We start from the raw sequence: 27,197 nt of genomic DNA, 5'->3' as shown, positions 1-27,197 counted from the left end.
ATTTATTTGTTTTTTGGACAATTTTCATTTTTCACCTCCCATCATCACTCATATGACAAAAAAAAATCAGTGGTTGCAAGGAGGAGGTGTGGTTGGGGTCAAGGGGATGAATTAGTAAAGCACAAAGAATTTTTAGGGTCGTAAATTATTCTGTGTGATATAATGGTGGATACATAGACAATTTACATTTGTCCAAACCCAGAATAGACATCACCAAGAATGAACCCTATCGTAAACTCTGGACTTTGGGGGAGTTCATGTAGATTTATGAATTATAACAGATGTGCCACTCTAGGGGGACTCTTGACAGTAAGAGAGTCTATGCAGGTTTAGGAGCAGGGAGGATGTGTGAAACGTCTGTACCTTCCACTCCATTTTTTTTTTTTGTGAACCTAAAATAGCTCCAAAAAAACAAAGATAATATGTGGTTTTTTTTCCCCAAATCTCAAATCCTTTATTATACAAAAGTGCAAAGGACTGATGGAAAGATTGGAGTGCAACTTAAAAGGCTTTATTTTTCAATTGGGAGGAAGTTGATGGGCTGAAGTTCTGGTCCAGGCTGCACGTGGGTTAACAATTGATGGCACTTCACAACTTTCCTTATAAATCGTAAGGAGAGGAAGGAGCAAAGATGAGAGGCAAGAGGCAAAGCCAAATCAGCAAAGGGTTTGAAGGCACAAGATTTGGATTCTGGTTGTGACTATTATTTCCTTGATGAGTGATCTCAAAAACTCTGAGACATGTTTTTCTTATCTGAGCAACAAGCTTAAGAATAATGGAGTATCCTTTTTGTGTTTTAGTACAGATAAATTGAGATTATAAATGAGGACATACTTCATTCAAAGAAATGCAAAAATTTTGGTTATTAGGCACAAAGAAGGCAAATGTGCTTTGAAACTTTCAGAATCCAGACTGACAATGGGCTCAAGGCAATCTCCTTGGATTTCATCAATGTTACTTTTCCTTTTTTTTTTTTTTTTTTTTTTTTGACAGGCAGAGTGGACAGTGAGAGAGAGAGACAGAGACAGAGAGAAAGGTCTTCCTTTACCATTGGTTCACCCTCCAATGGCCTCCGCGGCGTGCTGTGGCCGGGGCACCGCGCTGATCGAAAGCCAGGACTTGGGCCATCCTTCACAGCCTTCCTGGGCCACAGCAGAGAGCTAGCTGGAAGAGAAGCATCTGGGACAAAATCTGGCGCCCCAACCAGGACTAGAACCCGGGATGCCAGCGCCGCAGGTGGAGGATTAGCCTAGTGAGCCACGGTGCCGGCCACTTTTCCATTTTTTTTAAAGAAAGACATACTTATTTATTTGAGAGGCAAAGTTAGAGAGACAGAGGGAGAGACAGAGAGTGAAATCATGTTTTTGGTGTTTTTTTTTTTTTTTTTTGGACAGGCAGAGTGGACAGTGAGAGAGAGAGAGAGAGAGACAGAGAGAAAGGTCTTCCTTTGCCATTGGTTCACCCTCCAATGGCCACGGCTGGCGCACTGTGCTGATCCAAAGCCAGGAGCCAGGTGTTTCTTCTGGTCTCCCATGCCGGTGCAGGGCCCAAGCACCTGGGCCATGCTCCACTGCCCTCCCGGGCCACAGCAGAGAGCTGGACTGGAAGAGGAGCAACCGGGACAGAATCTGTCGCCCCGACTGGGACTAGAACCCCGGGGTCCCTGCTTTCCCAGGTGCATTAGCAGGGAGCTGGATCAGAAGTGAAACAGCTGGGACTCGAACCGACACCCATACAGGATGCCAGTGCTTTAACGTACTTATTTTAAAAAGTATCTGTCTCTCTCCATTCTTACCTCAGTAAATGCTCAACAGGAGTTCTTGTTATTCCCTTCCTAAACCCATAAGGAACAGCATTAGTGTCTGTCTCTGAACTATAGCTTGATCCAAGTTTGCCCCGCTGTCCCAGGAAAGAGGGGAGTTCTGACTTTCCCACTTTTCCTTCATCATTTTCTGCCTCTCAAGGCTCACTGTTGCCGTAATTCACTTCTCCACTCCCTGGGTGCAAGTTCAGCCTTTGCCCCTGGCTCTATATTAAAACTGCACCTGTTGGAGCCGGAGCAGCATCTCATGTGGGAGCTAGTTCGAGTCCTGGCTGCTCCACTTCCAATCCAGCTCTCTGCTATGGCCTGGGAAAGCAGTAGAAGATGGCCCAAGTCCTTGGGCCCCTGTACCCGTGTGGGAAACCTGGAAGAAGCTCCTGGTTCCTGGCTTCGGATTGGCACAGCTCCTGCCTTTGTGACCAGGTGGGGAGTGAACCAGCGGATGGAAAACCTCTCTTTCTCTCTCTCCCTCTCTCTCTCTGCCTCTCCTTCTCTCCCTGTGTAACTCTGACTTTCAAATAAATAAATAAATCAAAAAAAAAAAAAAAAACCCTGCACCTGTTTTAGAGGAAGTAAACTATCAAGAATTCTTTGGACAGCAGAAAGTAAGGTGATGCCCTTCAAAAGGGAAAGACTTTTTAAAATGCAGAACATTGATGAGACAGTTGAAAGCCTGGTATACACATGAGAACTGGAAAATGCCTGATTGTCTGTTACTGTTATTAAATTGTTTATAAAAGGTGCTTGTTCTTTCCTTCTTTCTGTGTTTTTAGTTGCCACCTGTCTTCATGGACAGAAATAACCTGCTTTCTACCAAGCTGTGGGGTTTCTCGGGGGTGGGGAGGTTGTGAACCTCGCGTGTGATGGCTTTCTTCAGTTCAGTACTGAGATCAGTCACCAGGTCCCCCTGGGCTCTGCCCTGATGGCTGCCACCTCTCGCTTTCATGAGAAATGATGAAACAAATGAGTCAGCCCCTAGGACCCTTGGAGGCTGGCACGCGATGCTCAGGTCAACCTCAGCCTTAGCTGCAGCTCGACAGGTTTCATAAAAAGCCTCCAAGAACACAAGCATGCTTCTGGCTTCCTTCTCTTTTCCTCTGTTGACCTTTTATTTGGCTTTCTGGATTTCATTTAACTTTTCAAAAACACTGAAGTATCATTTGATGTTTAGTTTGAATAAAAAAGCAGTGATCTAGTAACCTGTGATCTTCCCTTTTAAGGTAAGATTCTGCATAATTATATATAAAGAAAGGTGTTTTGAATAGCAGAAGAGGGTGGGAGTGTTTACACTCCTAATTAGCAGTCATCTTCCAGTCAGCAAAGACAATATTAGAAAGATCTTTTCGCTTACGCTGAGTTGTTGGTTTCCTCTTCTTCCGGAGATAAGCTTTGTTTCTTTAACTGTTTTCATAACCTGTGTTGTGTTTTTCCCTCTGTTGTTTTTTTCTCTTTTTAATAGAAAGACCACAGTTCTCTTTGTTTTAATTGCTTTGAATAAATGTCTAATAAGATAATTCTCAAATAATAGGAAAAGAAAAAAGTGTGGTACCAAGAAATTCTAAATGAAATCCAAATCAAAATTACTTTTTAACCAGCTTTGTGAATAATCTTGTTTGTAAAGCAGTTGGCAATTCATGTGATAGAAGTAGAACAAAGCTTTTTCCTTTTCTTATATATGTATCCTCTAGAAAGAAAGCAAACCAACAGCACTGTGGAATTGGTTAGGTTCTAATAATACTCCAGGAACATTTTTTTCTTATTTGCCAGAATTCAGTGTACCAGGCTGTATAAAATGGAGCTCTGGAGACAGGAACTTTGAGCAGCAGGAAGGCAAATAAAGGTGATAGAAAAGGAAACTTTGATACTGAAGAAAGTGATTTAACTCAGTACACAGGACAGAAGAAATCAGTAAGTTGGCCAAAAGCATTAATCTTTTAAAGAAATAGAAGTTTAATCAAGTTAACAGGTAGGGTTTAGGTGAGATAGCATTATGTGTGTGTGTGTATATGCATATACATATTTTATAAATACATGTGATCAAAGGTTATGAAATGATAACAAATGCCTAAAGCATCAGATCTATGACCCATCCACCCAGATCCTTCCTATTTTGGACCTCCACCAAGGATAATATGCATGGCGAGCTGGTTACCTTTCCCTCGAAGGAATGGAGAACCTTTTTCCTGCCAAGAACCACTCACAGGTCATACAAAATTATCAACTTAAAAATCAGCCTACTTCGTGTTTATTGAATTTATTGAATTTCGAGTCCCGCCTGCTCATGCTTTGGCAGAGCCAGACCAAATGATTTTGTGGGCCTTATACAGCCTACAAGCCAGATGTTTCCCACCACTGCGAGTGTCGAAAGAGCCTCTAAAATGACTGGAACAGTGCCTGGCAAATGTTTGGGTTGGTAATGGTTAATATTTGTTGAACGAATAAATAAAAAATAAGGTCTATCACCGTGCTCTTCTCTATATCCCACTGAAGCTAACTTTAGTTGATCTTATAAGTTGTGTAAGACTATTTTCTTTTTGTTTTGAATGTTTTATAATGAAGGTCTTGAAAAATTACCTGTCTTGTGTGAAGAAAGTTATTTTCTGATTTTAAATTATAGTATTCAACTTGGTTCATCTTAACACATAAGGCAAAGAAGCAGATTTACTCTATATTCTTCATGCCGATTGAACACAATCTCTCTCAACAGAACTCTGGTTTAAATTATACATGATAAACTCATAAGGAGATAAACAGTTTGGCAGAATATTTATAGTAAGTAGCATGGTCTATTGAAGGATAAATGGTAATTAGTTATGACTACTCCTTAATACCAGGCATGTTACAAGATTAACATAGACAGATAAGAAAAACAAGCACGATTAGTAATGGGGGAGAAGGTTAATTACAGAGGAATGAGATATTTCTTTGTGGTAATTGTTTATTGCAATAGACCCTAACAAAACTTTTATATTATAAATTAATACTATTTGATAAAGTCTAGAGAGACTAAAAGAGGAAGGAAACAAAATTTGATTTCTTTGGCTTACAGAAAATTTATTGACAGAAACTTACTACCATGTTTTACAATTTCCTGGAACTAGAAACGGTTAATTATTTCACATCTGTTGTAAGTATGGGAGGGAAGAGAGGAAATGCTTAGCCATGTATTTTCCAACCTGGGTGAGACCCTGCAGAGAATTTAGGTTACGGTGTGTGTGGTGGTGGGGGAGTAGAAATGCAACTAAGAGAACGGATCCAATTAGATTCCAGTGCCGAACTATGTTGGATAGAGCAGGATACAATATGATAAGACTGTGGCAGTTTGACCACACTACTTCTAAATCAATGATAGGCATTTAAGAGAGGATTCTAGAAGTGACTTTCTCCCATTTTTAAATCTAGGAGCTTGGCTATGAGATAAGTACATTTACAATGAGGGTATCCAAAGAAAAATCAGTCTCTTGCATATTGAATTATAGAGATAACAAGCGGAAAACTTTGAGAACTTTCTCCCTCCCAACATCTTAATCTCTCTCTGGTAGAGAAGCGTATTTTAGGAATCATTTTAGATTAATATTACAGTCATACCTCCTCCACATCAGAGAGTCGACATTATTTGGAGTATGCATTGGTGGAAGAATTTTCTATCTCTGGCTTCGCCTCAGGGAAGATACACTTTGAACAGACTAGGAACATTGAGAGAATATCTTCAGAAAGTATTTCAATCAACAAAGATTGGGATGCTTTCAAACTGTTCAGCACTGGCCTGGAGGGTATTTATTGCTCTGGCGTGCTTTCCCTGTGGAACGGCTTCAAGTTGGCAGCCCCCTCTCTCTGGAGACGGACTGAACACTTTCAGGAGCTGGAAGTTGTTCTTTCTTCCCTTTGACATAGGCAAGCGCTCCAATATTACCAACCTCAGGCTACTGCACTGTTCCTCCGGAACCCCCTGTAGAATGCACCCCCTTGAATCATCATCATTTGGGCAAGCCATTTGTTCCCACTAGGATCCCGATATGTCCCCTAATACCAAAAAGGATATAGGAAGCATTTTCAGTGTGAATTAAGGGTTTTGTACAATCAGAGAGAGAGAGAGAGAGAGGTTGAAAAATCCACTAGGATCCCGATATGTCCCCTAATACCAAAAAGGATATAGGAAGCATTTTCAGTGTGAATTAAGGGTTTTGTACAATCAGAGAGAGAGAGAGAGAGGTTGAAAAATCACAACAGTTTATTATATACTCTGGTCTCAAACCTGGTAGAATAGGAATATGCAAAGTGGGTCAGGCAGAATGAGGGTGTCCAAAATATCTGCTGTCCAGTGTGGTTCACTATCTGTTAGTAGCTTGGTTTGCTAGAGTTGAAAGTCTTAAATCTCTAATCCCCAATAGGATCATTTAATATTGTAACACTTAGGAATCTACCACAAAGCTCTCGACTTAATTGTTACTACCCTTTCAGAAAGGACTCTTTTAAATCTTAAAATTAACCTAAAGGGTAAGATCATTGCCCTACTCCCATATGAACTCAGAATCAGTGTACTGGATTTTTATGGAAGGTGAGTCTTTTGAAGCCACATAATTCAATTTTCTCTTTTCACACTTAGGAAACCAAGGTTTTTGCACCCAGATGGTTAAGTCTCCCTCCAAGGCTCCATGGCTAGTGGTTATTTGTCGCTCCCCGTCTTCGTGGAGGAACGACACAGGACCCTGCGCTGTTCTTTTGTCTGCTCGGCCCTCCCCGGGTTTGCTGCTGGTTCTTCCCGGGTTGGCTGCCATCCCTTCCACCTCTGTGGAAGGGCGGTTCCCCCTGGCCACTTTCCCCACTTCCGCAGGGGAGCGGCACACCACCGGCCGGCTCTCTCGGGGGCTGCACAGGTGTTCCTTCAGATAGATGTTCCGGTTGAACTGGAGGCAGCTGTGTAGAAGCTGTTTCATCCTCTCCCAGCGCCATATTGTGGGAGAGCAGATGCATAGAATAAGTCTTAATTCCAGTAACTCAGTCCAGTCCGGGTTGCTCCCCACAGTTATTGTGAGTTCCAGATCCCATGAAACCCACAGCCTTGCTTTCCCCAGTTTACTCTGTCAAGAGAACTTGGACTTGACACCTGGTGCTTCTTAGAGTTGGAAGAACAAAGGCTTGTATTGGGGAGTTCTGCAGAACGAGATGAGAGAACAGTAGAAAACAAACAACAACAACAACAAAAAAAAAACAAAAACAAAATATTTTGAAATCATCAGGAATTTTTTGAGTTATAGTTTGAAAATTGCTGTTCCTACAATAATTCAACCCCCTCTCTCCTGAATTCCTGCTATGTTTTATAGGGAAGATATTTCTACCACAAAGGCAGAGGTCATACCTGCGACAGCCTAGGAAAACAGTTCAGCTCTTCCTCCAGGTTTGCTTTAGTCATGCTGTATTAAAAGTTGTGAGAATTTTCCCAGAAAAGAAATTTAACAGAATGTAAAAATTGAAACTTCAACTAGGAATCAAGATAAAATACATACAAAACTTCCCAGTAAGTTGCCGAACCACAATATGCAGATGGTATAAGCATAATATCTGGAAACATGTTCCATAATCTTTAGGTCTCTTCAGAAAATTCAGAGAGGGGTTTTGTGGGATTTCTTTAGAAATGACTATTGTCTACATGAAGGGACCTCCACCATTCCTACTTGGGGAATCTTTTGCCTCCTACAGCAAGCCAGGCCTCAGTGGGGCCGCTGGAGAGTTTATGTGCAGCATGGCCAGGCGAGTAAGAGTCACCAAGGGCTCTGCTTGCTCAATGCAGTCAAGTTGATTTGCTCCTGGGAAATGTAGATGCAAAAGTTTCTCCATCAGCACTTTGGTGGGCAGACCTGCAGCATGCTCCTACAGAGGAGCCAAGATGCCTTAATGTTGCCCAGGGACCAAACATGGGCTATATGAGACAATAACGGGTGTAGCATCTCCCTACAAGGGCTAAAGAAGGGTGAGCGCCTTGGAAGAGGATGTATCAATGAGGTCTCAAACATTGATGCTGGAATGTCCTCTGTCTCTGCATCCTAAAACATAAACACATGTCACCTTTAACCATCTGCCATCTCCAAAGAACATGAAGTCATTCAGCAAAGTAGACAATAAATCCTCTTTTAATCTCTTGACACAGCTAGGGTTGTCAGATGAAATATCAGTTAAGTTTGAACCATGAATACTTTTTGTTATATCTCAAGCAATCTTTGGGACATATTTATACTAAAAGACATTTTCTATTCATCTGAAATTCACACTTAACTAGGCAACCTGGGTTTCCGTGTACTGATTCTGACAAACTTATCCCATTTCACCTTTCCCCAAGAAGCTGGTAGTAGGTGAACTGTCAGGGAAAGGAAAGAGCAGAAGTGTTCTTTATGTTCTGAATTGATGCTGTGTTTAAGTTCTTCCTGAAGAATAAGCGGAAAAGTCAATGGAGATTGCTCTACTGAATAAATTTTAAAAGGATTGGATGAGAATTAAAATTAAAATTACATTTTAAATTACCACAATTCGACTTTGTTACATGATCCTGCTGTGTCTATTTAACTTTGTTTATTGACCTGTTCTTCTCCAGCACTATGAATACTAATTAACTTCTCTTGTAATTTGTTCTCTTCAGAGCGTATTTTGAGAAATTTTACTTCACGGTATAACTAACTATAGAGATGTACTGGAGAATCTTGACAAAACTTTGCTGGGAACTAGTATAGGAGTTAAGTCTCCTGGGGTTTCAAGGAAAAAAAAAAGACTTAACTCAAATGGATTTCAACAACCAAAGCAATTTTCATGTTCAGATATTTGGTAGGCCCAGAAGAGAGGTTTTCAGGATTGGTTGATCTAGAGAGTCACCAATACCAGCAAGGACCAGTTTTATTTTTATGTTTTGGTTTGTGTTGCTTAGATTTTGTCTTTTCTTTTTGTAATAAACAACGTAAATTTTTTTGTGAGACTGGCTTCCTCATTCTTAATAAGGTGGATGCCAATTTCAGTAGGGCTCAGTAGGAGAGAGAGCAATGCTGTCCTGGCACTCCAAGCAGCCGGACTGGTCCATCACATGCTTATACTATGGTGTCTGTGGACAGGGGCTGGAATGTGTTGAGGGCATAGAGTCTATCAGCTTTGCTGTGAGACTAAGGTTGTGTTCAGCTTTTTTTTTTAAGGTTTATTTTATTTTATTTATTTGAAAGAGCCATACAGAGAGGTAAAGACAGAAAGAGGTCTTCTATCTGCTGGTTCACTCTCCAAATGGCTGCAACAGTGGGAGCTTAGCAGATTTGAAGCCAAGAGCTAGGAGCTTCTTCTGGGTCTCCCACATGTATGCAAGTACTGAGGCCATCTTCTACTGCTTTCCCAGAAGCATTAGCAGGGAGCTGGATCGAAAGTGGAGCAGTCAGGACTCAAACTGGTGCCCAGATGGGTTGCCGGTGCTGCAGGCCAGGGCTTTAACCCACTGCACCACAGCAATTGCCCTGAGTGTACAACTTTCATACCAAAGCATGTGAACTATGTGGGAAAGAGCAGATAGATGACTGCCTAGCGGTGTGAGTGTGTGTGTGTGTGTGTTGGGGGGAGGGTCCTGATTAGTTTTAGAAAAAAGAAACTGTGAAAATGGATGCTGGGTCAACCAACAAGTGTTCACTACAGCTAGGAATTAAAATTTCTATCATTGACAATATGCAGGGGTGGTATCAAAAACCGTTACTCAGTGCCTTCATAGGAACCAACCAATCTGAAAGGACACAGCTCTCAGTGCAGAAGCCCGGCTCCCAAAGATCTCTTGTTTGAAAAATGTTAACTCTGTAGTAGCTTAGTGTTGAAATGTCCAGGAGATACCAGGGGTGATGTTAGAAGGCCACAACAAGCTGGCGCCGTGGCTCACTAGGCTAATCCTCCGCCTTGTGGCACTGGCACATCAGGTTCTAGTCCCGGTCGGGGCGCCGGATTCTGTCCTGGTTGCCCCTCTTCCAGGCCAGCTCTCTGCTGTGGCCAGGGAGTGCAGTGGAGGATGGCCCAAGTGCTTGGGCCCTGCACCCGCATGGGAGACCAGGAGAAGCACCTGGCTCCTGCCATTGGATCAGCGCGGTGCGCCGGCTGCGGCGGCCATTGGAGGGTGAACCAATGGCAAAGGAAGACCTTTCAAGGCCACAACAGAGACCCAGAACAGTGGCTAATTATTGACTTAATATAGTAACAACTCATATAATTATACCTATGTGTACTAGTTGTGTGATCCTTTATATACAATGAGATTTTGCTTTGGAATCTATTCTCCGTTTTTCTGTTTTCTCATTTGAAAACTGAGTGGTGAGTTGGTGTGTGGCCTAGCAGTGAAGACATCAGTTAGGATGGCAGGGTGACTGGATTTGACTTCCAGTTCTGGTTCCTGATTCCAATTTTCTAATGCAGACGTCTCTTGAGGCCTGAGCCGTGGCTCACTTGGTTAATCCTCCGCCTGCGGCACTGGCATCCCATATGAGCGCTGGGTTCTAGTCCCGGTTGCTCCTCTTCCAGGCCAGCTCTCTGCTGTGGCCCGGGAGGGCAGTGGAGGATGGCCCAGGTGCTTGGGCCCTGCACCTGCATGAGAGACCAGGTGGAATCACCTGGGTCCTGGCTTTGGATAGGCACAACGCCAGTCATAGCGGCCATTTGGGGAGTGAACCAACGGAAGGAAGAACTTTCTCTTTGTCTCTCCCTCTCATTGTCTGTAATTCCACCTGTAAAATAAAAATAAAATAATGCAGACTCTTGATGGCTCAAGTTATTAGGTATCTGTCACCCATGTAGTAGAGTTAGACTGAGTTCCTGGCTCCCAGCTTCAGTTCAGCCCCTCAGCTTTTGCAGACATTTGGGGAGTGAGCCAGTGGATGGGAATGAGCATTCTCTCTCTCTCTCTCTTCCTCCCCCTCTTTAATAAATTAAAAAATAAGAAAAAAATAAATCGGTTACATTATAAAATATTAATAATTCTGATTTAACAGAGCACTGTTAGCAAACGCACTGTATCTTGTAATAATGTATATAAATAAGCTATTATATACCTTGCGATACATATGCTTTAAATAAATTGTTTTTACAAATCTTAAAATACAGAGCACCAAATTTCCATTTGAAATTTAGCACATTAAATTCAACTGAATTTAGTTTGACTTTAACTGGATCTTGACATTGAAATTTTCAAATATGTTATTTCTAAGGGGTTTCTTGTTGTTTCTCATTTTCTATATTTTGCATGTAAAGCGAAGGGGGAAAAACAACCATTTTAACATCTTAAAAACCACTAATGCTATTTTGACTTTAACGGAAAGAAGAGATGCACAAAAACAGAAATAGCTGAAGGAAAGAGTTAGAGGGAGGCCATTCATTCGCTTGAAGATGATTCAGAGGCTGAAGGAATTCCTTCCTAACAGCTCTCTTGGCAGTGTTGCCTGCAGTTCGAGTGCTAGGGAGAAGTAGTGGGCACAAGGTCATTTTTTCCTCCTCTGGGTCAAGTGCCCTCACCAGGGCACTGGTTTTTCTCCAGATCTTCACCTACCTGTTCTAACATTTCCTGAGAAGTCTATCCAACCTGGTTAGTCATCTTAGATACAATACCACAAGGGAGTTTTTCTTTTTTTTTCCCAAAATAAACAGAAAATAGGCAAAAAATGGAAATGCTATTTTCTACCTCCTACTCATTTTCTTCGTCGTTCCCTACCCACTCTGACAAAATCAGAGCAGATTATTCAAAAGGGCTGTGTTATAGGCAACAGAATTATGGGCAGGAGAGGAGAGTGTATCTATTTCTTCTTTTAAGTTTTTTACTTAGAGAAATACATAGTTTTTTTGTGATGTTTAAAGCCCTTGTTTTGTCTGATGGACGATTTTAAACATTTGCAGCTCTAGATTTGTAGATTTCTCTGCACTTTAAGTCACAAAAATGTGTTAAAGCCAAGAAAAGCTTTTGACCTTTGAAAAGAGAACTTCTGGCTGATTGCCAGCATTTTCTTATCTTCTGAGCAAAACCACAGATCAGCAGATTCTTAAATCTCTCGCTCTCTCTTCTTTTATAGTTTTGATATAGTTATGTGTCTGTACACATCTGTGTTGATCAACCCAACTGAAAAAGTTTACTTAGAGAAATTTCTAAGGAAAGTCATAGTCACAAGGTTAGGAACTTATCGTCTTATCTTTTTAAAGTGTTTTTGTTACAGCATTAGATAGAGCTAAGTAATAAATATATTCATTTTGCTTTCAACAAAATAATTCTCAAACATAATTTGTAAAATTTACTTTGATCTCGTCAGGAAGTAAAAGCAAGGGAATATTCATCAGTATACTGTTTTCAGAGTCTTTATAGAGTTTATCTTCTGTTAAGTTAATTGAATCCTTAATACCACTCTCATGCCCCTCAAAAGTTCATGATTACTACCTAATGTGGAACATAGGCTTGGAGGTTGTGGATAGATTTCTAATTCCACAGCAATAGCTGGAGGAACTCTAGACTACCAAACTGTAGTGCCTGGGAGTCAATCACTACTTTTGGTTAGAAATCGTGTTGGATTTATCTCAGAAGTCTTTCATTTAAATAAGAAATCAGTGTTACACAGAGAAAGGTCTTGATGCAAAGCCAGAAGTAGTGCAGATGTTTAGCATGGCCTACAAAGTTAAAGCAGAGTGGTGAGATCATTTCTAAATGATAAAGGATGCAAAATTGGTGCATATTCTCAGAAAATAGTAAATAAAAATCACTCAACTTCACTGTACAGTGATATACAAAATTTGCTGTATATGAATCTAGTATTTTTATATAAATGAAAAAGCCATAAATATAATCATCCTACATATACTCTTCTGTAGTCTGCTTTTTTCACTTAGTTTCATTTAATTTACTATGAAGATTTTTTTTTCTACTTCAGAATATGGTACAATATCTTTAAATATTACATAGTATTCCATTGTTAGTGTGTACATGAGCTTTAATTTGTTCAATTCTGGGAATTTGGGTAATTTTAACTTTTCTATTTTTTATAAACAATGCTGTTATAAAAATATGTGTGCCTGTATCTGTGCACATGACCAGTATTTTCCAGGGTAAAATCCTAGAAATGGACATGCTTTTGAGATAAATTTCTAAATTTACTGTAGAAAGCTAAATTAAATGACACTCAATAAGCTTTCCTCATTTTTCAGTAATCTCCAATTATCATCAACTTTAGAATTTAATATTGAAATCTTTGCCAATTTAATAAAATTTATATTTTGTTATTTTAATTTTGTCATCTTTGATTTTGATTATGTTGAATATTTTTGTTTAGAAAAGATTTATTTATTTATTTATTGGAAAGGCAGAGTGACAGAGAGAGAGAGAGAGAGGGACAGAGAAGGAAAAAGATCTTCCATCCACTGGTTCACTCCCCGTATGGCTGCAACTGATAGGGCTGGGCCAGGCCAAACCCAGGAGCCCAGAACTCCATCTGGGTCGTACATATGGATGACTGGGGCCCGACAACTCGGGCCATCTTCTGCTGCTTTCCTAGGTGTTTTAGCAAGGGGCTGGGTCAGAAGCAGAGCAGCTTGTACATAAACTATTGCTCCAAAATGAGATGCTAGCATTGCAAGCGACAGCTTAACTCCTCTGTGCCACAGCAATGCTCCCGTATTTTCAAGCTTGTTGACAGTATTTCTTTGCTTTAAATTACAGAAATGAGATTATTGTGATTTGAAATCCTAAGGAATCTAGAAGATCCTGCAGTTCTGTTTTGACTTTTTTCAATTATTTATTATTTTTCTGATTTTGAACTGTCGTTTAAGGCACATGAGCCAGGTCTGCTTGCATGCATGAACACCTTTTCCATGAGAAGTAAGTGTGTTGTTTCCATCTATTTTCAAGTCCTCTGAGTCTGTAGTTTTGCTTTAAACGTGAACCCACAAGGCCAAGTTTCATTTCTCGTTTACCACTTCTCCACCTGAGTTGTCAGTTTGGGTTTTGCTGTAAACAGAGGGTAATGGAGAGGGCATCTCATCAAATCACTGTATCTGGGCAAGATTCCTGTAGAGTTACCTACTCTGCTTTGCATACCTTTTTTAGTTTGTCACTTGAAAGTAAATTTAAACCCAATACTGTTCAAATATGTTCTTTTGTTTAAAATAATCTCTTACATCTAAAAATGTTGAAGGACAACGGCAGTGTTTTCATTTGGGGATGGCAATGTGAACACTTCTTTAACTAACAGTATCAAAATGGCAGTTCCATGAAGTGGTTTGTGTCTGATAGGCTTTCCCCGAGATGTGCGAAAAGGTCAAAGAAAGTTATTTGGCTTGTAATTTTCTCTTTATATCAACCTTTCCTTGGATATCTGTACTTTATTCTTTGATTCAAAAAGTAGGTATGATGTGGATTGTAAATTTCATGAAGAAACATGTTCTGCTTCTACTGTTTGGAATCCTATGGAGTCTAATAGAGTGTCACAAATGGATGAATGGATGGATGGATAGAAAGGTTGATATACAGGTAGTTGTTGATTGTGGAGTAGGCTATTTGTTCTAATAGGAAATTTAAATCCACTTATATGTTTTTGTGGTTGCTGATATGTTTATAGTTACTGATGTCATTTTATTTTGTGTTTTCTATTTATTATATTTTTCTTTGATTTATTGTCTCCTTTCTTGTAGTTTCTATTCTGTCAGATGGATATAAAATAGCCATGTTCAGCTTAAATATTTCAGTCTGAATGTGGGAACAAAATTTAATAGATTTTTATTGTCTGTTTAGATTTTTTGCCCATTTTAATTGCCCAGATTTAATTCAATTTAACTTTAATTAATATAGTTATTGAGTTGTTTCAATTCCTTATACATTATGGATGTAAATCCCTTGTTAGATGTACAGCTTGTAGACTTTTTTCCTCATTTTTAAGTTGTTTTCTCATTCTGTTGATTGTTCTCTTTGTTGTACAGAAGCTAGTTCAGTAAAATCCCATTTGCCTCTTTTTGCTTTTGTTTCCTGTGCTTTTGAAGTCTGATACAAAAAAAAATCCTTTTCATTCCAATATGCTGAAGTGTTTTACCTGTGTCTTTTAGTTGTGTCAAAACTTCAGGTTGTATATTTAGATATTAATCCAATTTTCAGTTGATTTTTGTACATGGTGAGAGATGGAAGGCTCATCCTAGCACAACTTATTGAAGATTGCTCTTTTTCTAATTCATGTTCTTATATCTTCTGTCAAAGAGCAATTGGCAGATTTGATTCTAGGATATCTATTCTGTCCCACTGATTTATAGATCTGCTTTTATGCTAATACCATGTTGTTTTATTTATTGTACACTTATAATACATTTTAAAATCAGGTAATGTATTCCCTCCTGTTTTGTTCTTTTTGTTCAATATTTCTTTGTTCATTTGGATTCTTTTTAGGGTGCTACACAAAGTTAGTAGTGTTTTTTCCAGTTCTGTGAAAAATGTCATTGGAATGATCCAAGGAATTTCATAGAACCTGCAAATTGCTTTGAATGTATATTTGTGTGTGTGTGTCTATGTGTATGAGAAGGAAGGCCACCCAATTAAGGATTAATATCCAGATTATATAAAGAGCTCAATAAAATAAGAACAAATAAAAAATCCAGTTAAGAAAAGGACAAAAGATATGAAATAACATTTTTTCAAAGGATGAAGTATAAATGGCCAACAGACATACATAAAGTTTCTCAGGATCACTAGCCTTCAGGAAAATGCAAATAAAAACTACAACGAGATGTCACTTCACTCCAGTTAGAATGGCTATCATCCAAAAATCAAAAATTAACAAATGCTAGCAAGGTTGTTGAGAAAAAGACAATCTAATACATTGTTGGTGGGAATCCAAATTGGTACAACCATTATGAAGAACAGTATGAGATTCCTCAGAAAACTCAAAGGTGATCTACCATGTGACCCAGATCTCCCACTCCTGGGAATATACCCAAGGGATAATGAAATCAGCATATGAAAGATATATGCACTTCTGTATTTGAAGCAGCTCAATTCACAATAGCAAACATGTAGAATCAACCTAGATGTCCATCAACTGATGATTGCATAAAGAAAATGTGGTATACATACATGATGGAATATTACTCAGCCATATAAAAGAATGATATCTTGACATTTGTAAGAAAATGTGTAGAAATGGAGATCATTATGCTAAGCAAAACAAACCAGAACCAGAAAGACAAATATCACATCTTCTCTTAGTTGTGGAAGTTAATATATCTGGAAAGTATAAAAATTATGTGGATGCCTTGTCACTTGATACATAATTATAAACATTGCTTCACTAAATCACACTGGGTACATGGAAATACACCTCCCCCCTCACTCTGTGATATTAATATCTCTGTTTTCAAGAACAAATAGCATATATGTGTATGGATATAATATCTAGTTTTGAAATGAATGAGGTAAATGCTAAAAATCATTAAATTTTAAACTAAAAACTTAATCATAATTAGAAAAAGGGAAATAAAATTGTTTTATGAGTGATTATAACTGAATGCAATATGCCTTCTTAAGGATCACTAGCTACAATAAGGAGACTTAACAAATTCATGATTGTCATAGTATCTTTTTTTTTTTTTTTTTTTGACAGGCAGAGTGGACAGTGAGAGAGAGAGACAGAGAGAAAGGTCTTCCTTTTGCCATTGGTTCACCCTCCAATGGCGCGTTGCGGCCGGCGCACTGCGCTGATCCGATGGCAGGAGCCAGGTGCTTCTCCTGGTCTCCCATAGGGTGCAGGGCCCAAGTACTTGGGCCATCCTCCACTGCACTCCCTGGCCACAGCAGAGAGCTGGCCTGGAAGAGGGGCAACCAGGACAGAATCCGGCACCCCGACCGGGACTAGAACCCGGTGTGCCGGTGCCACAAGGTGGAGGATTAGCCTAGTGAGCCGCGGCGCCAGCCTGTCATAGTATCTTGTGTACAATAGATTCTTTGCATTCACAGATTAGTATATGAGACTTCGACTGTTTTCTAGGAACTCCATAGGTCTATGACATAAAAAGCATAAATTTCAGCCACTGACCTATGATAAGAAGAGGAATGAGTCACTTAACTAGTGAGTCAAACCAATTATGTAGGATTAACATTCAATTCATCTTTATTTTCTATATGTCACGTAGTAGCTCTGAATATACTAAACTTTACTAAATTAGTATATAGTAGTAAATTCTACATTATTCCAGAATTGGCAAATTTAACCATTTGTGAAGATTTTGCAAAGGACAGTTATTAAATACAGAGTCTGTACTTTAAGAAAAGACCAGTTGCTGGCTGATGACTTTGTCACAGGAATTATTTTTTCATCAAAAATGAGTGTCTTTAGTCACACAAGACTTTGATGCATAAAATTTTATTTGATTCAAAAACATTACAAGAATACCTTAACCTGCCTTTTATATAATTAAGTAGAAGAGTTTATTTATAGACTGCAGATCTATAACATCTCCTCTATGAGGAGAGCTTTTTATATTTTATTTTGAACTAATAGTAACATGGAAATGAAATCTCTCTAATCAGAGGTGATAGAAATAAACAGATAAAAATGTAAAATTTCCTATCATTAAACATGAGCTACTCCTAGGTAAAGCCTAATTTGTTAACATGGGAATGCTAGGAAATTAGTTAATTATTAAATCATCTTAATTTGTAAATAAGAACACTACCGAATGTCAGATTGATGACAACTTTTCTTAGGTTTGCTGGCAACTAAAAATAGCATGAAAATTATATCATAAATCCTGTAAATGAACTACTTGCCTAAGTCAACCACAGTTCAACTCAACTACATTTAGCCAATTTGAAAAGTTTCACTGTAATTTTAAAGCAATTTTGGATCCAGAAACTGGGCACTCTGCACACATCAAGAACTTTTTAGTTTTGTGATATCGGCCAACTAATAAAATACTTTCTCCCGCTGTAGGTTAATGAGTTTTTATTTTATCATGATTTAACTTGTTCTAAGAATATTAATAGTTTGGTATGCTGAATATATGAAGTAGGGTTTTTTTAAAGATTTATTTATTTATTTGAAATAAATAAACAAATACAGAGTTACAGAGAAGCAGAGAGAGAGAGAGAAAGAGAGAGAGAGAGAGGTCTTCCATCCGCTGATTTACTCCCCAAATGGATGCGACAGCTGGAGCTGCACCAATCCAAAAGCCAGGAGCCTGGAGCTTCCTCTGGGTCTCCCAAACGGGTGCAGGGGCCCTAGGACTTGGGCCATCTTCCACTGCTTTCCCAGGCCACAGCAGAGAGATGGATCAGAAGTGGAGCAACTGAAATTTGAACCAGCTCCCATATGGGATGCTGGCACTGCAGACCAGGGTTTTAACCCACTGCACCACATCACCGGTCCCTGAAGTAGATTTTGTTTTGTTTTGTTTTATCTTTTGCTTTGTATTCGGGTTTATCTTAAGATGTGATTTCCATTTATCAAATACCTGTGGAATAGTAGCTCTATTAAGAAAATGACAAAGATAACTGAAAGTGACAAGTGTAACATTATCAGGTAGATTTTTACATATGAAATATAAAGTCAGATCACTGGTACTGCTATTTTTCCCTGTACCTTTACATGTTAAGTGTAATCCTAATTGCTTACTCTTTTTTTTTTTTTCTATTTTTTGACAGGCAGAGTGGACAGTGAGAGAGAGAGACAGAGAGAAAGGTCTTCCTTTGCCGTTGGTTCACCCTCCAATGGCCTCCGCGGCTGGTGCACCGCACTGATCCAACGCCAGGAGCCAGGTGCTTCTCCTGGTCTCCCATGGGGTGCAGGGCCCAAGTACTTGGGCCATCCTCCACTGCACTCCCTGGCCACAGCAGAGAGCTGGCCTGGAAGAGGGGCAACCGGGACAGAGTCCGGCGCCCCGACCGGGACTAGAACCCAGTGTGCCGGCGCCTCAAGGCGGAGGATTAGCCTAGTGAGCTGCGGCGCCGGCCCAATTGCTTACTCTTAAAATCAAATAAAAACAATGGACATAGACACAAAGAAAAGAACTTCAACTAATAGGCATTTGTAGGTGAAAATCCAATCCACACCAAATCTACAGGAAGAAGGGAACTCACAGTCGCCAGTGCATGTTTGCAAACATTTGGGTTGTTAGAATTACCCTCTTGCTTTCTTTCCTGATGGTAGTTCTCTCTATCATGCAATTGGAGCCATCATTTACAGCACACTCCACCCGTAGGTTTTGGAAGTAAATTTGTAATCCTGTGATTGCTGCTTGAGTTTTGTGAATGAGCTCTATAGGAAAACCAAGGCTTACTGTTCTCTGTGGCACATATACTTGACAAGTCATTTCTCACTTAAGAAATTGCTAGGGAGAATAGAGAGTGATTGGAAGAGTTAAAATGAATCAGAGAGGAAGATATCTTTCAATCACCTTGCCATCATGCTGTGCTTTTCTGTGTCTATTTAAAAATTAACTGTGACCTCATGCAATAGGCTACTCTCGGTCAAGCATAAAACTTCCTTTTAAGAACATTATTATAACATGTTCACCACAGAAGTGATGTTGGCTTGTTCAAGGGGGGACAGACTAAGGAACTAACATCAGGTTAGTTTTAATCTTTCCATATGGCACAAATAGATGAATTTAATGCTTGCAGTTATGTGTGCCTTGAATACACTTATTTTAAAATCAATAAATTAGACATCACCTCACCCAGGGTTTGATGTAAATTCTTTGGGGATAAGTTCAAGAAAAATTACTTGAGAAGGCTTAGAAGATTTGCATTAAATTCCTGATGGTAGCATTGAATACTTAAGCAAATGGCAGCACGTAATGTAATCTGCAGTGTTTTCCTGATACATTTACTCTGTATTATTAAATTTTATTTTGGTTTTCTAACTTTGGATGCAATGTGCTGGCATGATTGTGTTAGGATATCAGATTAATTTTCTGGAAATTCTTGGAAACGTGCTGACCTGTTGTATAAAAACATTAAATTACCACAAATTAGCCCATGTGGTACTTTAATTGAGATAATAAAATCTTGAAAAGTTATAAAGATATGTCTATGTTTTTATGTATGTATGTAAATACAAATGTATATAAATATGCTATTCATATTAAGACTGGGAAATATGGTTTTAAAATATGCAAAATGACACATCACTAAATAATTTATAAAACAGTTTAATGCTATTACATAGTAAATTACATTTGTTTACCAGAATAACCCATATGTAACAATGACATACCAGCTTATTCAAATCTTGTACTATTTTTATGATGGTTACACTATCAAAAATTATGTCTATTTTCACTTCACAATTGATGCATTATGAATATAAAATACACTGAGATTTTCTTAAGGCATACAATGATCATATCTATTTAAAGTATTAAAAGATCCAACAATATGTTTTTATATAGTGTTATTTTAAATATTCCCAGCAAATACTAAAGAGATGACATAAAAGATAAATTCTCAGTATTTGTTAAATGAGAATAAACTAAATATCCTTTGATAGTCTAGTTTTGGATTTTTTAGCAGCATTCTGTAATTAATAACAAATCTAATCACTATATAATAATCTTTTGCCTGATATTTTAGAAACATTTTAATTTTCATTTATTGGTATTCTGATATCCTTGATAATTATAGACATAGCTATCAGCAACTATATTTAGATATGAAAGATTAAAACAGTTTTTTCTATGACCCAACATTAATGATGAAGCTAAAATAACATAGAAGTTCTTGTTTCCCAACAAATACCCTAGCTGGTTGATTCACCTTTTTTTGAGAGTCATATTTCTCAAAGGCAATAACTTTCATGATTAACAGCAGTACTTTTGTTGATTCGTTTTCAAGAAGAAGGTATCTTCTATCTTTTGTACTTTGTTTTTGCTTAAATTATGAAGACCTATGGAATTATTTTGAATTCAGTTTTCATTCAAGAGGATTTATTGTTATGATTTACATAGTCCTTTTATTCCTGTAATCATTATTTATTGAAAGGCTGTTAGGATATTTGTATTAATCAATGATAATATACAGTCATACCACAATACAATATGGAAGAATACTTATATAAGGAAATTATAGTTTTATTAATAGTTTAATTGAGAAATTAATCGATTTATAAAATAAAAACTGTATTTTTAGCTGAAAAAGGTTATTAAATGTCTAATAATTAAGATTTCCCATAATGTAATATATAGATTGAAATTAAATTGCTCAGTTTCTGAAGAGATCCTAAGACTTTCTCTGGTTTTCAAATCTAATGTTTGTAAATAAAATGGTACTTTATTTGGATCAACTACAGGGGGATGCTTTTAAATAAAAAAAATGTTCACAGTAGCATAACTGGCACTGCAAGACTTTTGTGGTTGCGACAAATTACGTGTTTTTTTCTTTCAACATTTTTAAGAGGAATACAGATAGAAATTGAATAAATATTTATTGGGTGAAGGAATTCAAGAAAATCTCTGGGTGTGGAGAAATGAATTTGAAATACTAACATCTTCGTTCACTTTTGTTTTTATCTCTGGCTGAATGCAGAGCCTCCTGTCTTCCTATATTATTAACTCCCACCTTGAAATTATATACACCAAGCAAATGATGCTGTATATAGCACAAACATTTTAATTAAAATACAAAGTAATAATTTGCATAGGGGTGGGCCTAACATCTGAGGAGGCCCAATTATATTAGTAGTAACATTTTCATTTGATAACTAGATAACTGAGTAATTTTAAATCATGTAATTAAAGTAAAGTCAAAACCAATTTTATAAAGGCAATGAAAACAAAAGGGTCTAGTAAAACCTCATCATTATAATGAGAAACATTTGTACCTGTATATCTTATAGGGCAAAATACAGGTCAATCCTTGCCCTAGGCTTATAGGCTTACTTGTTAAAATACTCTAGAAGACTAAGTCCCAAATTATAAGCACAACAGAAAATGATTTTATCTCCATGAGTTTTTTACCAATCCAAAACTGTTGTGGATGCACCAGGGATGAAAGATAATGCTGCAGAATGATAAAGCACCACTATACTAAACTTTAAAGCCTGAGGCCAGATGCTAGCTTAGGAACTCAGGAACAATTCATTAGAGTGTGAGTGTACCATATTTTTTGTTACCTGCTTTGAGACCACATTTCTTTCCAGATGAAAGTGGGCAGAATCTTTTAAATGTAGTCCAATTTGGAGCCCAGTAGGAAGTGTGGTGTGCATGAAATGCCCATGATTCTTGAGAGATCAGATTAATAATCATGAAGAAAGGAACTGATCCAGGCAGGAGCCTTCATCTAAGAGTTCAAGGTCAGATGAGAACCATATTCTGCCCGGATTTGATTGGTAAGGGTCAAACAAGGCCACCCAGATGAAAAAATAGCACTTGACCTTATAGTTTCCATAACACAGGGAGTTTTCAGCCCTCTATTTACAACTTAACACTTCCTTGTATTTACGAAGCACTATAAATCCTGTAATATTTTTCTTCTTTCTTTGTTGCTGACAAAAATTAAGTCCCTAACCCATCAGCAGAACTTGAAATGTCACAGCTTGCTCTAGAGTGACACAGATCTCTTCCTCTTCCTGGCAAAATCCTCTGCGTGAATGAAGTTGGAAAGAGCCTTAGTGAGGTGACTGTCTGATGTCTCAGTGCTGTTCCCAAAGTCATAGTTCTTCAGGCAAGGGCACAAACAACGCAGGATGGCCCGGCGGATGTAGCTGTCGAAGATATAGTAGATGAAAGGGTTCACACAGCTGTTGGCAAATGCCAAGGGTCCACTCACCTCCATGCCCTGCTGAAGAGTGGCTGTGGAAAAGTAGAGTTCTTGCTGCAATCCAGAGATGATAGCCAGGAGCTTGAAAGTATTGAAGGGCAGCCAGGAAAGGACAAAGGCTGCCACAACAATAAAGATGATCTTTATAGATTTCTTCAGCTTTTTGTTATGCTTTCCTGACTGCTGGTAATGTGCACATAGCTTCCTCGTAATGCAACAGTAGCAGGTCACAATGCTCAGCAAGGGAACAAAAAAGGTGAAAATTAAGGTCACCAGGGCCCACATCAGTTTATTTGGTGTTGCCCTCTTCTCGGCACAGTATGGCTTATCCTCAATCAGCGTGAGCTCCCTGGACAGAAGAGTAGGCAACCCCAGGAGGCAGGAGATAAACCAGACGCTGGCGCAGATTCCATAGGCACAGTCTGTCCTTCTGTACTTCCTGGAAGCGGCAGGGCGCAGGATGGCCAGGTAGCGATCAATGCTCATGCAAGTGAGCAACAAGACGCTGCAGTGCATGTTGACTGAGATCACGTAGGAGCTGCCTTTGCACAGGAAAGAGCCCGTCCTCCACAGTCCGAAAGCTGCCTCTTTGTCCACCCAGAGAGGCAACGTAACAAGAAAAATGAAGTCAGAGGCAGCCAGGTTGATGATAAAGACGTCAATCAGTCTCCGGCTGCCACGTTTGAAATGCAGCGCTCCCATGAGCACGAGGTTCCCCAGCACTCCAGTCAGAAACACAGCTGTGTAAAAGATGGGAAGGAAGACAGATAGGTAAGGAATGTGGGAGCCGGTGTCCTGGATATCGGGGCTTGGGTCTGTTGCATAGTAGTAATCCAGATACGCCGGTGTTGCTTCTGGGTCCATCACCAAAGATGAGATGCCAGCTCGGGTAAGTTTTCTTACCTGAAGTTTTTGTGTGAAATTTAAAAGTTGCAAGATAACTTTTTTTATACAGAGCCTTCCTCTTTTTTTTTTTTTTTGTCTCCCTTTTAAGATTTTGGACAAGCATGAAAACAGATAAAAAATACAGTTTCTACCAATCCTCAGATAGGGCCCACAAGGAACACCCCTCTGATTGGTGTTGGTTGGTTGTGGTTGTGGTTTTTTTCATTTGCATTTGCTCATGAAACTGAGGTGCTTTTTGACTTCTTCCTTCAAGGCATCCTATTTGTTAAGTCCTGAAATGAAGAATGAATTAACTATTTTTTTTCACCTACTTTAAAGACATACTTTGCTTTTTTGACTCCAAGAGTATTTTTGATCTAGCCTTCTGCTTCTCATATTAAGCTGTTATTTAACTTCTAGAACTCTAAGATGATGATGAAGATACCCTTTGTTATTTATAACCTTGGTGAAACATTGAGAAAACCAGTGTTTTGGTGCATCTCAAAGAGTGAATTAAAAGTTTTCCAAATGATACCTGTCTACAACTTTGACAAACATCAAGATGCAATTAGGGCATGAGATCTTTTCATTTTCTGAGGGAACTTCAAAAAATTCATGGAAAATCCAATTAGGAAAATAATTATGCGTGATTTCAATACTTTATTTATTTATTTTTTTTGACAGGCAGAGTGGACAGTGAGAGAGACAGAGAGAAAGGTCTTCCTTTTTCCATTGGTTCACCCCCCAATGGCCACTGCGGCCGGCGCACCGCGCTGATCTGAAGCCAGGAGCCAGGTGCTTCTCCTGGTCTCCCATGGGGTGCAGGGCCCAAGCACTTGGGCCATCCTCCACTGCACTCCCGGGCCACAGCAGAGAGCTGGACTGGAAGAGGAGCAACCAGCAACCAGGATAGAATCCGGCGCCCCGACTGGGACTAGAACCAGGGGTGCCGGTGCTGCAGGTGGAGGATTAGCCTATTGACCCGTGGTGCTGGCCTGATTTCAATACTTTTTGCACCATTTGCCACAAACTTTTTGAAGTTCCCTATATTCAATATTTTCACTTTGTATATAATCAGTCTTATCTCATTCAATAAGTTTTTTTTTTTTAATTTCCAAATGGCTGGGGCCATGTGCTGTGCTTTTATTATTATGGTTTTAAAATTTCCATTGTAGATAGCTTAGCACTGTATACATAGTTGGTGCTTTGGAAATGTTAGTTTATTAAATGTGATTCAAAAGTTTTTTTTTTATTTTTGTGACCCTGCATAATTAGCAGAGATGAGTTCATTGTGGTCTAAGAGGCAGGCATTGTTGTTAATTATGTAGCTCACAAACACAGGTGTTAAAATCACAAATGCTGCTATTTCTACCCTGCTGTCTGCTACTTTAAGTCAACCAATTAGAGTCCATTTTATTAGGGGAAACATGTTCAAATAGGAGATTCTCTCTCCTAACCCTGAAATAACTGGCCCTCCTTTGACTCCAGATCCACTTGACCTTCCTTTATTTATGCTGCCCTGTGTTGCAGAGACTTTTTAGCTTTAGAGCCATGACCTGCCATTAGTATCTCCACACATGTCATTGGCTTTCATTTTGGGAATTACTGACCTGGCAAAAAAGCCCATACCTGTATTAAGTGATTCATAACAGAGTTGTCGGCATAGGCATTATAAAAGTAAGATTTTTAGTAAAATGAAAACATTCAAGAAACAGGCTAACACAGAAAGGATTCTATCATACTTTTCACTCTTATGTTTCTTTTTCTGTTTTGAAGATCACAGTAAAATATAATAAATTTTGAAACTGACTCCATTTATTTCAAATCTTTACTAAGCCAAAGCGACCCAAAGTTCTCTTGTACCTTCTTTTTCTCCTTTCCTTTCATCCATTTCAATTAATCTGCAAAATTCCAGTTTCAGGTTAGTAGTACTAGAATGTATGCCTGTAGGTGAAAATACAACTGTTAAACAGTTGAAGTCATTACTGCTGAATTTTTCTTTCTTCAGTGACTAGTAAGTTGAAAACCATGTTCCTGTCTGTCTTACTCTCTCCTTCCCCCTTTTTCCTGATGTAGTGTCAGACTAGTGAGTGGAGGCCGGGAAGGATGGATGGAGGGCTCCCCCGACCTGGGGCAGCACCAGGAAGTCACTTGGGAGTTGACTGAGCCTGAGTTTGCCTGCTCCTGTGTCCCTGGCTGCTCTGTGAAGTTCATTGAATTTCATGAGGGGCATATCCTTTACCAAATATAGATTGTAGATCACAGAAACTAATTAATAGCTTTGACATTTCTGGGACAAACTCTTCTCCACTGGGTAAGCCTTAATAATAGAATAATTCATTTTGTCAAATAGTTTGAAATAGGACAATATTTACTTGAAAGAGTAACATAGATACTTAACACTATATGTGTGTTAAAGTACCAAGCACATATATTCTGTATTTGTAATTATATTTAATTGTAGTATTATAATGTTGTACTTTGCAACTAATGAGACTGGTTCTTAGTTTAAGAACTTTTTTAATATTCAGATATATCTCAGGAATTCAACAAAAAAGTATTATGAAATGGAAAGGGCTCATTCTCAAAAACATTTGAGAGTGTATTCATTCAGTAGTTGTTAAATTTTCTTTCAAGTTCAAATGTTGCTGGCCTGCTGATGTAAACTATCTTAAATAAATTTACTTTAGTCAGAAATCTATTGAAAGAGCTATAAAGTGGTTTGCCTTATCATATATGCCCATTCTAGTAAGCTATTTTCTGGTAGAGTGCCACAATATGAAAATATCCATCCCAGATCAACAGTATCTTGGGGCCTAAGTAAGAAAAAGAAGGTGTATGTTTTAAGCCAAAAAAAAAAAAAAAAAAAAAAGGAACAAATGAACAATTAGCATAGTATGGGACTTTTAATAACTCGAGCATAAGATTAGCATAAACGGAACCTACAATAAAAGCTGGCTAGAAAAAGTTGGGTAAGTCATAGATCTAAATAAGCTGGATGAAATGGTCATTTTTATGACTGAATATCCTTTGAGATAAACATGGAGGTAAGCAGCTGCACAGTGGGTTTCACAGAATTTAAAAAAGCAGTTTCAACAAGGGTGATGACAAAAATCCCCATAAATATTAGTAACTGGGTGACAGCTTACATGCCCCCTCCCAAAGACTGTTTTCCCCCCTCAAAAAAGCACTCAACTTTCCTCTCCAACCCCTTGCAGAAATAATTACTTCTCCCTTTATATTCTCTTAGAACTTTTAAAACACTGCTTATATAAAGTACTTATTTCCTCATTTCACAAGGTTAATTTTCTTGGTATTTCAACCCCTGAACTGATCATGAGTAACTTAAGGCAGAGCCTGTCTTTAAAGTCTCCGCAGGACTATAAGGCACTTACCCACTGAAAGTCCTGGGACTTTCACGGCCCTTGCTTTAACCTATGAATGCCAGATTACATTGCTCATGTTAGAATCACCTGTGACAGCCACTAAACCATAGATTCCCAAAACCTCTCCTAAATCTATTGAATCAGAATGATTTGGAATGAAATCTAGGACTTAAAAGCATCCCAAGTGACTTAGTACACACTAAACAAAGTTTAGAATCAAAGCTTAAATCTTTTATGTAATATGACTAACATTGTACATTACTTATATTTTTTGACTAATTTAAGTTTTAAAATTACCTCAAAATTTGAACTTTGTGGAAGTGAAGTCTTTTAG

At 38.6% G+C, this 27,197-nt stretch overlaps 2 protein-coding genes across 2 annotated transcripts in view; one reads left to right on the top strand and one right to left on the bottom strand.

Annotated features, from left to right (window-relative positions):
- CPOX (coproporphyrinogen oxidase) overlaps positions 1 to 27,197 on the top strand; it is a 77,681-nt gene that overhangs the window by 43,156 nt on the left and 7,328 nt on the right. The window lies entirely within an intron of this gene.
- Positions 4,891 to 23,587, bottom strand: GPR15 (G protein-coupled receptor 15). The gene is made up of 2 exons (XM_089331536.1): positions 21,946 to 23,587; positions 4,891 to 6,976 (listed from the first exon to the last, which is right to left on the bottom strand). The coding sequence occupies exon 1, from the start codon at positions 23,454 to 23,456 to the stop codon at positions 22,374 to 22,376; it is 1,083 nt and encodes a 360-aa protein (XP_089187662.1). The 5' UTR covers positions 23,457 to 23,587; the 3' UTR covers positions 4,891 to 6,976; positions 21,946 to 22,373.

This window comes from Oryctolagus cuniculus, chromosome 4 (assembly GCF_051225735.1).
Source record: "Oryctolagus cuniculus isolate XC-2025 breed Fujian yellow rabbit chromosome 4, ASM5122573v1, whole genome shotgun sequence".
In the NCBI taxonomy this organism is placed as follows: domain Eukaryota; kingdom Metazoa; phylum Chordata; class Mammalia; order Lagomorpha; family Leporidae; genus Oryctolagus; species Oryctolagus cuniculus.
The sequence above is the reverse complement of the archived record's forward strand: the minus strand, read 5'-3'. Positions and strand labels throughout refer to the sequence as shown.

Bases quoted from the DNA above. Each gene is read 5' to 3' on its own strand.
- GPR15 (XM_089331536.1), bottom strand. From the start codon at position 23,456: ATGGACCCAGAAGCAACACCGGCGTATCTGGATTACTACTATGCAACA.